General features: G+C 39.3%; 1 protein-coding gene across 1 annotated transcript in view; it reads left to right on the forward strand.

Moving 5' to 3' along the window:
* Positions 1-17,554, forward strand: part of ddx54 (DEAD (Asp-Glu-Ala-Asp) box polypeptide 54) — a 40,394-nt gene that overhangs the window by 15,939 nt on the left and 6,901 nt on the right. The window contains exons 7-17 of the mRNA XM_072247905.1: positions 1,425-1,520; positions 4,761-4,882; positions 7,548-7,609; positions 8,328-8,459; positions 9,585-9,795; positions 10,308-10,442; positions 10,950-11,171; positions 12,076-12,149; positions 12,246-12,437; positions 13,596-13,735; positions 15,897-16,010. Of these exons, the coding sequence (XP_072104006.1) occupies positions 1,425-1,520; positions 4,761-4,882; positions 7,548-7,609; positions 8,328-8,459; positions 9,585-9,795; positions 10,308-10,442; positions 10,950-11,171; positions 12,076-12,149; positions 12,246-12,437; positions 13,596-13,735; positions 15,897-16,010 (1,500 nt within the window). The remainder of the gene's footprint in view (positions 1-1,424; positions 1,521-4,760; positions 4,883-7,547; positions 7,610-8,327; positions 8,460-9,584; positions 9,796-10,307; positions 10,443-10,949; positions 11,172-12,075; positions 12,150-12,245; positions 12,438-13,595; positions 13,736-15,896; positions 16,011-17,554) is intronic.

The following is a 17,554-nucleotide window of genomic DNA, read 5'->3' on the forward strand; positions in this document are numbered from 1 at the left end:
AATCATTGTGTTCTGATTGTTGGAATATCATTGTTCAAAGGTATAGGCTAATATGAGGAATGATTTTATTGGGGCTGAACAGAGTAAAATCTAAGGATATTTACAAACTTGAGCAAAACACACAAAATGCTGGAGGAACTCAGCAGGCCAGGCAGCATTATTGGGCCGACATTTCGGGCCAAGACCCTTCAGCAGGACTGTCAACTCTTTTCCATAGATGCTGCCTGGCCTGCTGAGTTCCTCCAGCATTTTGTGTGTGTTGCTTGGACTTCCAGCATCTGCAGATTTTCTCTTGTTTGTGATTGGATTACAAACTTGAGGTAGTCTTTTTGTGTTCCACTAATGGGAGTTAGGGGGTTGCTTTGTGACAAGCCAACTCCTTTTGATTTAGCATCAGAAAGTACTTTGGGCAAAACAATTTGATCTTTAGGAATAATATGCAAATAAAATTATGGAAAATACATTAAGTTGTTTGAGTAGTATCTTTCCAGTCTCTGTGGATTTTTAGCTAACTTATTTTATGAATGTAAGTACAAGTTTAAACATCTAGTTAGTTGATGAAGTTTCTTAAATCTCCTAAATGTATTGTTTAGAAGTTAAGTACATCATGTTTTGATACGGACTTTGCATGTCATCTAAACTTCACCCCAGGCGTGGAACAGTGAAGTCTTTATTTTTAGTAATTGAATATAATGATCCTGAAGTGAAAACTGCACTGCAACGCTGCCTTGGATTTCATTTGACAAACTATTTAGCTTTGGGTCTCTGATGTCTAGATAGTTAGATTATAAATTTTTCCAAGTAGTATATTAGTAAATGCAGAATCAGAATTGGATTTAATATCACTGGCATCTGTTGTGGAATTTAATGTTTTGCAACAGCAGTACAGTGCAATACATAATTTTAAAAACACTACAAGTTACTATATATGTATATGTGTGTATGTATATATCTGCATGTGTGTGTATGTATGTGTAATTTAAAATACATAATTAAATAAGTGGTGCAAAGGGGGGGGGAAGAAATGAGTAAGATGGTGTACTGGGGTTCATTGTCTATTCAGAAATCTGATGCGGAAGGAACAAGCTGTTCCTAAAACGTGTGTCTTCACGCTCCTGTGCCCCCATCTCCTTGATGGTAGCAATGAGAAGAAGTCATGTCCTGGGTGATGAGGGTCCTTACTGATGGATGTTGCCTTTTTGAGGCATGGACTTTTGAAGATATCCTTGCAATTAGGGAGGCTAGTGCCTGTGATGCAGCCTGCTGAGTTTGCAGTTTTCTGCGGCTTTTTCTGATCCTGTGCTGTAGCCCCTCCATACTAGATGGTGACAGCAAATGCCAATGTTGAAGGAATATTAATGATATACACTGTTCAGTAGAGTCATGGACTGAATTGACTTGTATTCTATATGTTTTCTTTACAGTATAATTGGCACACCAGGTCGATTAATGCATGTGATAGTGGAAATGAACCTCAAACTACATAATGTTGAATATGTGGTTTTTGATGAAGCTGACAGGTAAACTTCATAAAGATACACTTATTGTATTTGCTAACGTTTACTCCTGATTTTGGACTATATAGTGAAAATGCAAGTTTTAAAGAAAAAATAAAGAACTAGAACTTAAGAAAAGCTTTTCAGGACATCCTAAAGCATATAAAGTGATTTTGAATTGTTATCACTCTTATAATTTGCATCCAAGTTCTTCATGAAAGTCAAAGAGATACCGTAAATTCAGGTGTATAAGCCGACCTGGAGTGTAAGCCGACCCCTCATTTTCAAGGTTAAAAAAAGTGACTTTTTCATGTTACTTTTGTATAAGCTGACCCCTTTTGTAGAGGTTTTTGATTTAACCAGAAAAGATCACAAGATCCCACGTGCCGGTACTCAGCTTTGCCGGATCTGGAACCTGGAAATTTTGTGTGTGCTAAGAAAATAGGCCTACACATTATAGAGTGTTATAAGCGAATTCTTAATAAATAAATCAGGGAGGGAAGTTTTGCATTAGGTTCCTAATGGTAAAAAATCCTCTGAAATGTAACCCCCATGAAATCATTTAGCACCCATCGTAATCTCGTTAAAACATAACACGGGGTGGTGGGATCAGTACGTGTACTCAGTATTGAGTTGGCGACCACCATGTACAAAAGATTAAAAGGAATGCGATATGATGCTGGCTTCAAGCTGAAGGTTGTTGATTTTGCTAAAGGAATGAATAATTCTGCAGCTGCTAAGAAGTTTGGTGTAAACGAGAAACGAGAGAGTGGAAAAAGGCAGAGGACACGCTGAGGGAAATGCCAAAGACGAAATGTGCAAACCGCGGGAAAACATGCCAGTGGCCAGAACTGGAAGAAAGAGTTTTGAGTGGGTGAATCACCAGCGGTCGTCTGGATACATTGTTACCAGAGAAATGATTCGAGTTTAAGTGTTGAAATGGGCCGAAAAACACCGTGAGGCCAGCGAAAGTTTCAAAGCTACGCGAAGTTGGTGCACCCGGTTTATGAATAGAGGTGATCCTATATTGAGACAAAAACAAAGATTGCTCAGAAGTTGCCGGGCGACTTTGAGAATAAGATTACGGCCTTCCAATTGTTTATAATCAAGCATCGAAAGGCACATCCTTATCTGCTCTCAATCAGAAGGGGGAGAAAACAGTCCTTGTCAAAACAACTGGACACAAGAAGCAACATTTTACTGTCGTGTTAACTTGTATGGCTGATGGGACCAAACTACCACCGATGGTGATTTTTAAGAGGAAAACATTCCCAAAGAAAGAAAAATTCCCGCGGGGTGGTGTTGTTTACGTTCAAGTATGCGGCTGGATGGGCGAAGCGGGTTGTTTGAAGTGGGTTAAAGAGGTGTGGCGTCGACGTCCCGAAGATTTCAGGAAGGAAAAGTTGCTACTTGTCTGGGAAATGTTCAAAGCGCACTTGTCAGGTGAGACAAAAGCAGCACTGAAAGCTGAAAATACGGACATTGCAGTAGTCCCTGGTGGTTTGACGTCCGTGCTCCAGCCAATAGATGTGAGTTTAAACAAACCATTCAAAGAATTCATGTGTCGCCAATGGAACAAATGGATGATGTCTGGAAATCAGTCATTCACTCCAGTGGGAAATATGAGGGTGAGAGTTTCAAGCTCTAAACGTTTGACGACAACACTGTGTACAAGTAAATTGAGAAACAGAATGTGTTTTGTAGATCTTTTGCGTAGATTTCATAAGCGTTTGTATTATCTTTTGTATCTGACTCAAAAACAGCCAGTAAATATGACCTGTCTTCCGTGTATTCGTTTTTCCAAAGCTGACCCCCAAAATTTAGGGCCAAATTCTCGGCTTATACACCAGAATTTACGGTATATGACCAGATTGCATTATAGATATAAACTGAAGGATAATTACTGGCTTAGACGTTGGAAAAACTTCCTTTGAGTGCTGTCTTAAGAATTCCTATGCTAACCTGAGGGGGCAAAGTTGGCTTTGATTCACATCTGCAAACTTCCTCAGCTAGTACTGCAAAGATCTGGTAAATCAAAACATTAGTCTAGATCAGGGGTTCTCAACCTTTTTAATGCCATGGACCAATATCATTATGTGAGGGGTTCGAGGACCACAGGTTGGGAACCCTGGTCTAGATTGTGGATTGAAATGGGACACTAAGCCATTATTTTGCTTGAAATTACAACATTTTTATAAAACAGGGATTGTATTGTTCAATAGCTAAAATTGCGTCTGTTGTATTTGTGAGTCGTTCTCTAGGTTTTAAGTGCAACTGGAAAGCCAACTTTTATTGTCCATTTCTTGTTGTACTTGATAAGCTCATGATGGCATGCATCATGTGATGCAGCAGGTAGTCTCCCAGTACCGTTTAATTAGGGTGGTCTGAAGTGGGCTTGATGTTGTTCCCACTCATCTGCTCTATCCTCTAACATATTATTGATGAATGATATGCTGTGCAGAGATTACATCTCAGTTTTATCTTCGCAGTGGTGGTTCAAGTTAGCAAGTGGGATGTTCAAAAATTCACGTGTATACAGCTAAAAAAAACAGCATCCCTCCGAGGCCAAGGTGCGAAACACAGAGTGTATTGTCACACACAGCACATTGAGTCAGTTACAATCCAGCACTTACAGTCACAAAATAAGATTAACATAAGTCTCGTCAATGGCATGGCCTGAAGATTGACAGGCTGACATAAAGTGTGAGGTGCAAGTTTATGTAGGACAGTATAATGCTACTGGCACTATTACGATAAAACAAACAGTGGTATAAATACGTGAAAGAGATGAAAAGGTGACCAGAGCAGGATGACAGCGTTTCTGTGAGTAGGGGGGTGGGCAGTAGGGCATTCAGACAGGGTGTACATATGTGCTGAGTGATAGCAGGATGCTTTGTCCTGGATGCCAGCTTCCACTTTAGGACAAATGACTCTGTATTAGCACTCTGAAGCAGCAAATGGAGGAGAATACAAAGAACTGGGAATCTGCCCTAATGGTATACTGGTGAAAGTATTGCTGTGCATCGCAATTTACTATAAGTCAGGCATAATCAGGAATTGAGAAAGTGGAAGTTTTTATTAACGCACCACAATTAGGTGATAACTGTCCTTTCAGTTGACTAACATGCAGATATCGATAAATGACCCTATGTGTAAATGTACCAAAGTCAAAATGATTTGTCCTTTCTGTAAACCAGAAGAGAATTAAACTACACTTTCAGCTGGTGACCAACTGAAGTTTTTGTATAAACATTTTTCTTCCAGATTGTTTGAAATGGGATTTGCAGAGCAGTTACAAGAGATTATTCAGAGGTTGCCAGAATCCAGACAAACCCTACTATTCTCAGCCACACTGCCCAAGCAGTTAGTGGAATTTGCACGTGCTGGTATGACTTCTAACATAGTGTGTTATAAAACTATGGTAGTTTATAATGCCATTAATGTTGTCTGCATTGGTTTTACATTACTGACTGGAGACCACAGTCACTACAGATCGATGATAGTATCTCTTCCTTGCTGACAATCAACACGGGTGTACCTCAAGGATGCATGCTTAGCCCACTGCTCTACTCTGTATATTCACGACAGTGTGGCAAAGGACAGCTCAAGTACCATCTATAAATGCGCTGATGTTTGTAAAATCTCAGATGGTGATGAGGTGCACAGGAGTGAGACAGATTGGCTGGATGACTGGTTTTGCAACAATAACCTTGCACTCAATGACAGCAATACCAAAGAATTGATTGTGAACTTCAGGAAGGGGAAGTCAGGAGAACGCACCCCAATCCTCATTGAGGGGGCAGTAGTGAAAAGAGGAAGTTCCTGTCGGAGAATCTATCCTGGTCTCAACACATTCATGCAGTCCACAAGCAGGCATCTTGTTCAGCCAGCAGATCTACATCATGAGGAGTTTGAGAAGATTCGATTTATCACTAAAAACTCTTGCAAATTCCTGAAGATATATGCTAGAGAGCATTCTGACTGGTTACAACAGGCAGGATTTCCCGGTGGCCAACCATTTTAATTCCACTGTTCATTTCCATCCTAACATGCCGATCCATGGCCACCTCTACTGCTGCAATGAGGCCATTCTCAGGTGTAAAAGCAACACCCCATATTGCGTCTGTGTAGTCTCCAACCTAATGGCATGAACATTGATTTCTCCCCCTCTCCCTTCCCTCTTTTTCCATGCCCCATTTTGGCTTCCCTCTTACCACTTCTCACCTGCCTAATACTTCCCTCTGGTGCCCCTCCTCTTTCCTTTCCTCCCATGGTCTACTCTCCTCTCCTCTCAGATTCCTCCTTCAGCCATTTCTCTCTTCCATCTCTCACCCCAGCATCTTAATACCCCAACTCGCACCACATACCTTCCCCCTAACCTGAAATCACCTCTTACCAGTTTGTACTCCTTTCACTACTCCCAGTCTGTTATCCTGGCTGCTTCTTCCCTCATTTCCAGTCCTGATGAAGGGTCTCAGCCTGATACGTTGACACTGTATTCCTCTCCGTAGATGCTGCTGGATCTGTTGAGTCTCTCCTATATATATATATATAAAAAATAGCTTCTGTTTTTCATCATTATGACTACCAAATTTGATTTCCCTTATGTCTTCCAAAAACATTTCAAACAATTCAATTATAGTTTGTTATAATGGTGATATGTTAACATATCTTCACTTGCACTATCTGAGGCCATATTTTTAGTGTGGTCTAAATATGATATTATTACATTTTCAGTAAATATTTCTGGACCTATGGAAAAATTGTCCTTGATATTTTACCTAAAATTTGAATTATATTTTTGCTACTCATTTGAAGTGTTAAAATTTTATTCATAAAATTTTAAAAGATTACCAATGAGTTTCCCATTAAGTTTCATGTAAATACATTGAATTACTTGGATTATTCAGCTAATTAAGTAATTTTATTTTCTGCAAAAATCTGCCAATGCACCTGTGCTGAAGATGCAAATGTCAAATTGGCAGGTCAAAGTTTACCTAGTGGTCAAGGCTTTGGAACTTTAAATGTACACCTTTTATTTGTAAAATAATCTCCTCAAAAATGAAGCATTGACAGCCTTGCCTGGAATCACCAGCTTTTGTTCAAGGTACTAGGTCTGAACGCAAAGAATCAATCACGTAGACTCTTGGTATTCCGAAGTCCAGCTGTGGTCTGAGCAGCAACAGGGTCTTTTCTCATCTGCCTCAATTTTAATCGTATTTAAATGTCTTTGAATATTGGGGGCATCTAAAAGCTTAAACAGTACAACTTACAGTTTTTAAATGTGTTTTGCTATTCCTGTAAAAGCTGCAAGTGTTACTTTAATTTTTTAAATTTCTCTGACATTCAGAACATGTCCCATTCATACCTGAAAGACAGTCAGTGCTGTTATAAGTTGCTTGTAATAATCTCCGAATTCTCAACATTTCCTGTTTGTAGGTTGTAGGTCATTAAATTGATCTTTAATGCTGCAGTAAAGCTGAAATCAAATGGAAGGAGCTAATATCAAGGACAGTTGAGGACAGTTAAAATGGATCAAACTTTTTAAAATAAGTTAATCTTATTAAGAATAAAATTAACTGCAGCACCCAAAATATTTTAAAATAATATTAAACTTTAAACGATGGACACTGATTTGTCGGCCTAAACTTCAAGAATGGAAGGGCTTACTTATGTATTCTTTGACTCTAAAGCAAAGTAATTTTAAAGGAAAGCAACTTATATTTTTGACTCCTGATCTATTGCTTCTCTGTTCTTGTAAGGACAGAATCAAAGGAAGAATCTTCAATGGTGCAATGTTGGAGAATGTTAGCAAAACTGGGTTCTGAGTAAACTGACAGATTTAGCTTTCTGAATCTCAGTAGTTTCTGGTTTTCTGCATTTGATGGATCTGCTCAGAGCTCTGGGAGTGCTGCAATTTGAATGCCTAACACCAGTAGTTAAATTGCGAACTGCTGGCAGCTTTTGTAGATTAAGATCAAGTGACCTGCTTTTAGTTCTTAAGGTTTTAAAAGCTACTTAATGAAATTTTTTAAAAACACTTTGTTGCAGGTTTGACGGAACCAGTACTAATCCGACTGGATGTAGATACTAAACTGAATGATCAGTTACGGGTAAGAATCATTTTATAATTGTTAGTATAAATGTGTATTTAATCATGAGTAGAAATACTATCAGGCAGTACATATTTATGTTTCTTGCATGGTACTAAATATTTTCAGTTGTGTGTGTGTGTGTATATTATACATTAATGGAAAAACTTGCATCTTTATAATTGGTTCCTTCCATTTGACTAAAATTCATTATTGCGCTAATGGTAAAATGATTACTAATTTCTCTTCATTCCCAGTTAAGAATTCAGTAGATTGTTACAGGGAGACCTACACTAGCTTGGGCACAGTCTTACAGTATTGGATGTGTTAAATTTATAAATTTTTTGATTCTGTGTTTTAGATGATTAAGAATTACCAAATTTAGCAATCAGGTTTAATATCACCGGCCTATGTCATGAAGTTTATTGTTTTGCGGCAGCAGTACATGGCAAGACATGGTAATAAAAACTATAAATTACAATATGTATACAGTGTATCTGTGTGTGTGGGTCATCGTCCATTCAGAAATCCAGTGGTGGAGGGAAGAAGCTGTTTTGAAACTGAGTGTGTCTTCAGGCCAATGGTGGCATTGAGAAGAGGGCATGTCCTGGGTGTGGGGTCCTTAATGTTCGATGCTGCCTTTTTGAGGCATCACCTTTTGAATGGTCTGATGCATACTTTTAAAGTTTATAAAAAACATTGTGGACATGCATTAAACATTGTGTTCAATTTGTTACAGCTGGCATTTTTTCATGTGAGGTCTGATGACAAAGCATCTGTTCTGCTCTATTTGCTAAGAAATATTATAAAACCTCAAGAACAGACAGTTGTTTTTGCAGCTACCAAACATCATGTGGAATACTTGAAAGAGGTTTGTATTAAATACAAAGTTGGTCAAAGATTGTTGAACTAAGTCCTATCCTTAGCCAAAGCAATAACAGACATCTTTTCATTTTATGAAAAATGTTATTCAGTGTGATTCTATTCCTGTCTCTTTTTTTAAACAGTCTCTGGATACAAAAGCCAAATAAGATTTAAAGGTGACTTTGTCAAAAATTACCAGAGAAGAGGTTCTGATTTTACAGTTATAATGTGTAGGTTCAGATCCAGTTTCAGATTACCAGAGTTGTTGTCCATTATTTTCTTGGATGCATGGTGTGTCACGATTTCGTAGATTTTTGTGTTCTCGTAACAAGTTCTGTTTTCTTATTGAAGCAGTACCCCTCGAATATTATACACTGTAGCAATGAACAAATAATATGGGAAATGTTTTCCTGGCCATGGATTTTGATGTTATTTAGTAATTTTCATTTGCTGACCTTTGTGAAGACCACATTAGGTGTTCAGTCCTTCTGAATTTGCTGCATGCTATAAGTGCCAAGTATGGCCGACAGGATGAGGGGAGGGTTATATTGAGATTTCTCTTGTCTGCAGTTCATTGTAGTATAGTGTTAAATACGGCTGGTGGTGTAGTGGCATCTGCACCAGACTTCAAGGTGAGAGGTCCCAGGTCTGAATCTGGCCGGCTCCTTGCGTGCTTTCTATCTGTGCTGGGTTCAGTGTCGAGCTAGCAACTCAGCCTCGTAAAAAATCAGATAAATCTTAAAGGAACGGCAAGGTTGCCACCCGATGTACCCAAAGGCACGGAAAGGAACAACAGCAACTATAGTATTAAACAGATACTACTGACAAGTTAGTGTTAGTATACTGTGAGATAGTCCCCGTGAAAGACTTGTCTTTAATCTGTCAGGAACCTGATTGGGACTTTAAATAATATTGCCGCTTTTGAGCAGATGTGGTTTGGAAGTTGCTTCACAATGCCTAAAATGACAGCTTCCTCGGCATCTGTTCGCGTAACAGTTGCACGTAGAATATGACATACAGATTGTACTTCATAAAATAGTGTGTTTTCGAAGTTTTGTTTTTATAAATGAAAAGTGAAGATTTTTTCCTGAAATTGCACATACTTACACTGATTTCTTTTTGTTTCCACCAGCTAATAACCAGACAGGGCATTGATTGTTCATACATCTATAGTGCTCTGGATCAAACAGCAAGAAAGATCAACATTGGGAAATTTGTCCATAGAAAATGTATGGTGATGATTGTTACTGATGTTGCAGCTCGTGGTATCGATATTCCCATGTTGGATAATGTCATAAACTACAATTTCCCATCCAAAGCTAAACTTTTCTTGCATAGAGTCGGTAAGAATATTGACATTTTCAGAGTTGAGAGAATTGATGGAAAATGTCAGGGAGGGAGGGCTTAATATATCTTAAATGAGTAAAATCGTATATGAGCATCGAACTGCTTTCTGTTCATTTTCATAAATGCAATCTTTATACTGATTAGTCTGGACAGAATATTGGACATATTTTGTCTTGTATCACTTTACAGTAAATGATGCATGCTTAACTTAAAGGTGTGAGGAAATACACTGCAGATGCTGGAAATCTGAAACAATAGAAATGCTAGAAACCCTTAGCAGGTCAGCCAGCATCTGAACAAAGTAAAATAGAGGTACCTCTTGTCTTTGTCTTGAAAGTTAACAGTTTTACTTTCTGCTGATGCAGCCTGGCCTGATTGTTTCTAGCTTTTGCTGTTTTTGTTAATTATGGTATACTTGTTTCCAAACCAATTGGAAGGTTCTTTTGGATGACTAAACAATGTTGTTTATTTAGTAATAGCTGACATGTAAAATTGTGTTGTGAACTAGGTCGAGTAGCGAGAGCTGGTAGAAGTGGCACTGCTTATTCATTAATATCTCTGGATGAAATTCCATATGTTTATGATCTGCATTTGTTCCTTGGACGACCTCTGAAATTTGCAGGCCAGACCGAGAATTCCGACGGTAAATTTATGTTATCAGCATTTGGCAATGTCTCTTTTTCTACTTTACTTTGTGCAATGCGTTTTAAATAAAATTCTTGTGAATTATCACAAATTTTTTTCTTTATTGTTTTCAGCTTAGGTTTTTAGAGAAAGTAACACTTGGACTATAGACTTACTTAATCTTCTTTTTAAACTGTGTTCGTTCAAAGAAAGATGTCCCAATTAGATTAAATTGTATTATAAGACATTTAGAATATTCGTTTGATTTTCTTTGAGAGAATTCTTTAATTTTTTTAATCTTTTGCATTAGGGTTAGGGTTTTGGGTCCAGCTTTTTTTTTACAGCCTCTGATAAGTGTGTTGATGTTGATCAAAAAGTGGAAAACAATGATTGTTAGCTCAGCAGTAATTGAAGAGAAGGTACCTCTGTGTAATAGGAGATGCAGCTGATGTCATGGTAGTCTCTCAGTAATATTATGTCACCTTCTGCCCTCAACCTTGTTTTTAATTTGTTTTGGCATATTCAGATACAGATGGAATATATGGCAGAGTCCCTCAGAGTATTATAGATGATGAAGAATCATTACTTATGGCAAATCACAAAGCTTCACTAGATCTTCAAAATCTGAAGAGAGTGTCAGAGAATGCTTACATTCAGTATCTGAAATCAAGACCACCTCCTTCTCCAGAGTCAATAAAGAGAGTTAGAGAATTGAACTTCATGACATTGGGCATTCATTCTTTATTTGGTAAGTTAAATCTGTTTGCCTTGAGTATATCACACATGTCACGATGAAATGGTCTCTATAGTATCCCAACAAACTGATTTTTTTTCTCTTTGTAACTAACCAGTAACATAAAAATAACAGAGAATTCCTTTAAATCACAATGTGATGCAGCAAGGTCACTTGGGGATAGGCAGTAATTGTTGCCCTTGCCTGCTGTGCCCATTAATCCACTTGTTTTTCTTCAGACAGCATTGAATAGTAATGAGCCATTGATTAAAAATAAAAGTGCACTTTTATTTTTGGTTGCACAGTCAATTGTACTGAAACTGTCTCTCACAGACCAATTGTTTTAAGAACAGATGGTAATTTAAAAAATAATGAATGAATGGTTGTTAAAGCAGCACTTTAACAACCATCCCGACTACTGCAAAATCAGTATGTTGTCTTCCCACTGTGAGCTGAGCACAATTTAATCCCCACAGCTGTGTACTTTAGTTAAATCCTGTTTTTAAAGTGTTATCTGGCTTCTAATTCATCATATTTGAGAATGTTTCATTCAAAATAACTAAATTATGGAAACTGGGTCTTGGTCTCTAGAGGTTCAGACTATTACTGCAAAGTTAAGGTGGCAGAGGGTCAGTAAGTTACAAAATAGATTCATGGTCTGTCTGTGAACTTAAGCCTCTGGAATAATGGGGAAAACTGAGCTCCTTGTCTGAACAATTCAATTTAGCCTTTGCATCATGAGCCTTTCCACAAAATTAAGCTTCATGTAGAAAAGGTTACTGCTTTACATCTTTTCACAGCAGCAGAGTACTTATCGTGAAGCATGTTTTTTTAAAGGAATTGGTAGTTTTAGTGTTTTAAGTATTTAGTTGCACTATTTTTGATGTACCTATAGTTCAAGTTTTTTTGCTTTTTTAAGGTACTAACCTGGAAAATACGGAACTTCAAAGACTGCAAGTTATCGACAATATCAAAAATTATAAAGCAAAATCCGTAAGGAAACCTTTTCAATGAACTTAAGTAAACATAACTCATTTTGTGAGAGTGCTTTTAAGTTATAAACAATAATTCCTACCTAACTTATTACAGACTATTTTTGAAATAAATCCTACAAACAAGAGCACGGCAAGTGAAATCATGAGGATGACACGAAATAAGCAGCAACACATAATCCAAAAGTTTCAAAAGTTGAAAGAAGAGAAGCAAACAAGTGCCTCCAGGAGCGTGCCAAGCCCAAAGGATCCCTCTGCTGGGCAGGAGGCTGATGATGACAACATTGAGGTGAGGTCATTTTTGAGATAACTGTAAAATGCAACTTGTGATTTATTCTCGTCTAAATTGAAAAGAAGAACAAAAGAATGGATTCTGTTAGCATGCTCTAAATTATGGGACAAGTAATGAGGAAGCTTGGTGTAAAGATTTGGATTAGCATTTATTTTCAACCTTGGCTGCAAGGGGAGTTTGAGTTCCTGTGTTAATCTGATGTGTAAGACTGGAATCACAGTGGTAGCTGTGAAACTAATAGTGCATCTGTTTACTAAGGTACTTTAGTGAAGTAAATTTGATGTCTGACACGTATATGACTCCAGACCCATAGTGATGACACTCCTATGTGATACAGCAAGGTCACTTGTGGATAGGCAGTAATTGTTGCCCTTGCCTGCTGTGCCCATATACCCACTTGTATTTCTTCACACAACATTGGGTAGTAATGAGTCTTTGGTTAAAAGTAAAAGTACACTTTTGTATTTGGTTGCACAGTCAGTTAGTTCTACAGCAACTGCCTCTTACAGACCAAAGAATGAATCTGGGAACACTCTGAATGCAGTGACATAAAACCATATTACACTGCATCTACTGGTTTGAGCCACATTTACTGGTTATGGAAGGAGTAATTAATTGCTTGGACTGTGAATCACTTTTAACTACAAAGGCTGAGAATTTGTTCTTCCCTCAGGATTTGGTCCTATGATGATAGTAGCTGGTTTTCCAAAATCATTTTGGCATTTGCTGAAAGATCTGGATGAATTACATTCTCACAGTGTGACTAGAATCTTTTTTGTGTTTGTTGGGGTGGAATAGCAATCAAATATACATTACCATGTTTTTAGACCTATTGGGAGCTTCATAGTTAAGAGGTCAGTTTCTTTTAAGCAGTTTGTGCAGCTGAATGTCTTCATGAAAAAAGAAAGTGCTGACACTTCAACACATGCTTTTTAAGTGTGATACCTAATAAGGTTTTTTTTAATGGTTTTATGGTAATTTTCATTATAATGTTTGGATATAAAATGTTGGTAGATTTTCACGAGATTTATCTTTTTTGTTTTAGAAAAGCCTTTTAAATTTGTACCAAACCAGAAACTATTCTCTATACCTAACCCTCCAGATTTTGCCTTTTTCAATAACATTGTTAATTAATCGTTACTTGCTCACTGACAGATCGTGTTCTCGGAAGTTGTGGGAAGGAAGAGAAAGAATAAAGAACTCTCTGATCACGTGCCCAGAAAGAAGAAAGAGTGCAGCAAGGATGATCAGTTTTACATTCCTTATCAACCAAAGGACTTCAATTCTGAAAGAGGGTAAATAGGTGTAAGCCTCTTTTACCTGTGGTTCTAGAACTTAGCTGGAATAGTTGAAGTCTTACATTATCACTACTGTATAATCCTGCAGCTCCCTTGCAGCTTTGCTCTTCTGTGTTGTTCCCAATAATACATGGTGCACAATGTATATTTGGAAGTGTATTGGCACATCTGTGTAAGAGGCAGCATGATTTAAAATAATCCTGGGAACAGTAAACAACTATGGTGAATAGTTACTTTCTAGGCTGAAGGCAAGTAGACAGTAGTGTTCCCCTCGAGGGTCAGTATTTGAATCACTGCTTCTTGTGATGACCTAAACGTACACAACACAGTTTCACAATTTGCTGATAACACAAGCTTAAAAGTATAGTAAGTGGGAAGTAGGATAGTGGTTGGTCAAATAGGCAACCACATGGTAGAAAAAAAATAATGTGAATAACTATTAAAGAGATATACTTTGGTGAATATGAATTAAAACAAGATAATATAAAGCATACCGTTCATGAATAGAGAAGGAAGTGGGTATAGAGCTCATGTGCACAGATGTTTGATGCTGGCAAGGTGAGTTCTGAATTAGTTTTCAGAAAGCTTCTGAAATCCTGGCTTTATTAAGGAGGTTGCTCTAAATCTCTGTAAGACTCTGTTTGCCTTGTAATGAGAGGGCTGTGTGGAACCTACAGACCTGCAGAAAGATTTCGTAAAATGATACTGAGGATTAGTGACATGAATGGATATAGTGGGAAAATTGACATTGTTTCCTTTATGGAGGGGGAAATTAAAGGGATGATTCCTAGATACGCTGGTGGGACGGCCAAGAAACCTAAAGATAAGCTCTCTTATGCAGCCGGTAATTGTGATCTGGAATTCATCTCCACTGCAATTTGGAAACAGATTTGATTTCAAGATGGAATTGCATAGATATTGATGGAAGATCTCCCATTGTCTCCCATCACAGATGTCACCTGACCTGTTGAGTTTTTTAGCATTTTGCATTTATTGCTGATTTCCATTTAGAAATCACTAAGTGATGTGCTTTTAGATCCTACACAAGAGATAGGAAAGGAAAGGTACGTTGCATCCGGAGTTTCTCCGGGGGTTAGCGGACGATTTCCCTCCACGCCAGTCTGATGAAGTGGGGAACCGTGTACGAGGCAAGTTACAGTAGTGGTTTGCCATTGCCTTCTGCTGGGTGAGCTTCCAAAGAGATCATCAGCTCGAAACCCAACATGGATGGAAAGCGTGCAGGAGAGCCGGCTGGATTCGAACTCGGGACCTTCCGTCCTGAAGTCCGACACAGATGCCACTACACCACCAGCCAGGTCAAAAAAGAGATAGCTACTACTAGTAAATCAGTTGACTAATTGAGGAGAAAGAATAAATGGGAGAAAGTCTGCAGATGCTGTAAGTCCAAAGGAACTCACACAAAATGCTGGTGGAGGAACTCAGCAGGCCAGGCAGCATCTGTGGAAATGAATAAACAGTCAATGTTTCAGGCGAAGACCCTTCTTCAAGATTGGAAAGGAAGGGGGAAGATGTCAGAATAAAAAGTAGGGAGAGAAGGAGGATAGCTAGGAGATTGTAGGTGAAGCCAGGTGGGTAGGAAGGGTAAAGGGCTGGAGAAGGAATCTGATAAGAGAGGAGAATCATCCATAGAAGAAAGGGGAGGAGGGGACCCATGGAGAGGGGAAGGGCAGGTGATAAGAGGCCAGAATGGAGAATAGAAGAAGAGGGGAGGGAAAAATCTTTCTACCGGAAGGAGAAATTGATGTTCATGCCATCGGGTTGAAGGCTACCCAGATGGAATATAAGGTGTTGCTCCTCCACTCTGAGGGTGGCCTCATCGTGGCACAAGTGGAGGCCATGGTCTGAAATATATTGATACATACAGCATTTGAGGCAAATAATTCTCATTTTCAGTCAAAGTCAGAAGGTATGCTGATTGGAAGGCGGTGTGCAAATAATTGCATACACCATTTTGGCTATTAGATGATCTGGGTAATTATAAAATCTGGAATCTATATTGCCATCTAGAAATAGAATCCATAATGATGTTCAGTCCTTATTACTCTGCTTTTCTAACTGATCTTTCCAGTTGTGCGGTGCACTGTTGAACAGGATCTTTATTTAAACAAGAATTTTTTTTTTCCCCACTTGAACCCAGGTTAAGCTTAAGTGGGGAAGGTACCACCTTTGAGCAGCAGGCATCTGGTGCTGTGTTGGACTTGATGGGGGATGAAACAGAAGATATGAAAAAGCAGAAACAATTGCTGAAATGGTAAGAGTTATAAGTGATGTAATCTTGTAACCATAACCCTGTCTTGTTTTGCATAATGCCTTCAAATGAACTGTGTGAATGACCCGTCTCAGCTCCTCCTCACATTTCCTGCAGAGAAACTCGACTTCAGCCAGTTCGAGTTAGTCCATGTGATACCAAGAAAAACCGAAGAGCAATGAATACAGTAAGAGTGATGGGGAACGTGGGTGGGGGAAGAATGACATTCCAGCTATGGTGCTGAAATCTCCCCATGCCTCTGGCTTATCTGATCTGGTATAGTTATAAATACTGGGAACTGCGTTCATGTATGGGGTGGCATGATTGTGTAACTCTATTACAGTGCCAGTGACCTAGGTTCAATTCCACCTCCGTCTGTAAGGAGTTTGAATGTTCTCCCCGTGACTGTGTGGTTTTCCTCCGGGTGCTCTCAGTTTCCTCCCATATTCCAAAGAGTTACTGGTTAATTGGTCACATGGGTGTAACTGGGCAGCAGGGCCTGTTATCGCTCACCAAATAAAAATAAACCGCCCAGTCTGGCTAATTACCGTAGGTCTGTTTTCACTTGTGTAGCAGAGGAATGGAAGGTGACATCAGCACAGGTGTCATTCGGAACTTGCCCATAACTAAGTGATGTTCCTGGATTCTGTCAGGGCAACTGAGCTGTAGGCCACCTCATGGCTTTGCTGAGAACATTGTAAAAAAGCTGAATTCCACAGCACAAAATAATCTGCAGATGCTGGGATCAAAGCAACACTTACAGTACGCTGGAGGGACTCACCAGGTCAGGCAGCATCAGTGGAAACGATGAATCGACGTTTCGGGCCGGAGCCCTTCATCAGGACTGAAGAATGAAGGAGGGGGTAGGATTTGAAGAATGCTTGTAGGTTCGTTTGAAAGACCAGTAATTTGAAAGACAAAGGGGTGGGGGAGGGGAAGCATCACGTCATAGGCAGGAAAACAATGGGTAGTAGAAGAAGGAGGCGGAACCATCTGCTCTGAGGATGAGGCTTTCCGTTCATCTGCTCCGAGGATGAGGCTTTCTGTTCCAGGACATCTCAAATGTCCTCTTTCTTTAAGGATCGTGGTTTTCCTTCTACCGTCATCAATGATGCTCTCACCCACATCTCCTCCATTTCCCGCACTTCAGCCCTCACCCCATCCTCCCGCAACCACAACAGGGACAGAGTTCCCCTTGTCCTTACCTACCACTCCACCAGCCTCCAGATCCAGCACACTATCCTCCGCAACTTCCGCTACCTTCAACAGGACCCCACCACTAAACACATCTTTCCCTCTCCACCCCTCTCTGCTTTCCGCTGGGATCGGTCCCTCTGCGACTCCCTTATCTGCACGTCCATCCCCACGGATCTCCCACCCCACACTATCCCTGTAAGTGTAAGTGCTACACCTGTCTCTACACCTCCTCTCTTGCCACCATTCAGGGCCCCAAACAGTCCTTCCAGGTGAGACAACACTTCACTTGTGAGTCAGTTGGGGTCATCTACTGCATTCGGTGCTCCCGGTGCGGCCTCCTCTACATCGGT

The sequence above is a fragment of the Mobula birostris genome, chromosome 31 (assembly GCF_030028105.1).
Source record: "Mobula birostris isolate sMobBir1 chromosome 31, sMobBir1.hap1, whole genome shotgun sequence".
In the NCBI taxonomy this organism is placed as follows: Eukaryota; Metazoa; Chordata; class Chondrichthyes; order Myliobatiformes; family Myliobatidae; genus Mobula; species Mobula birostris.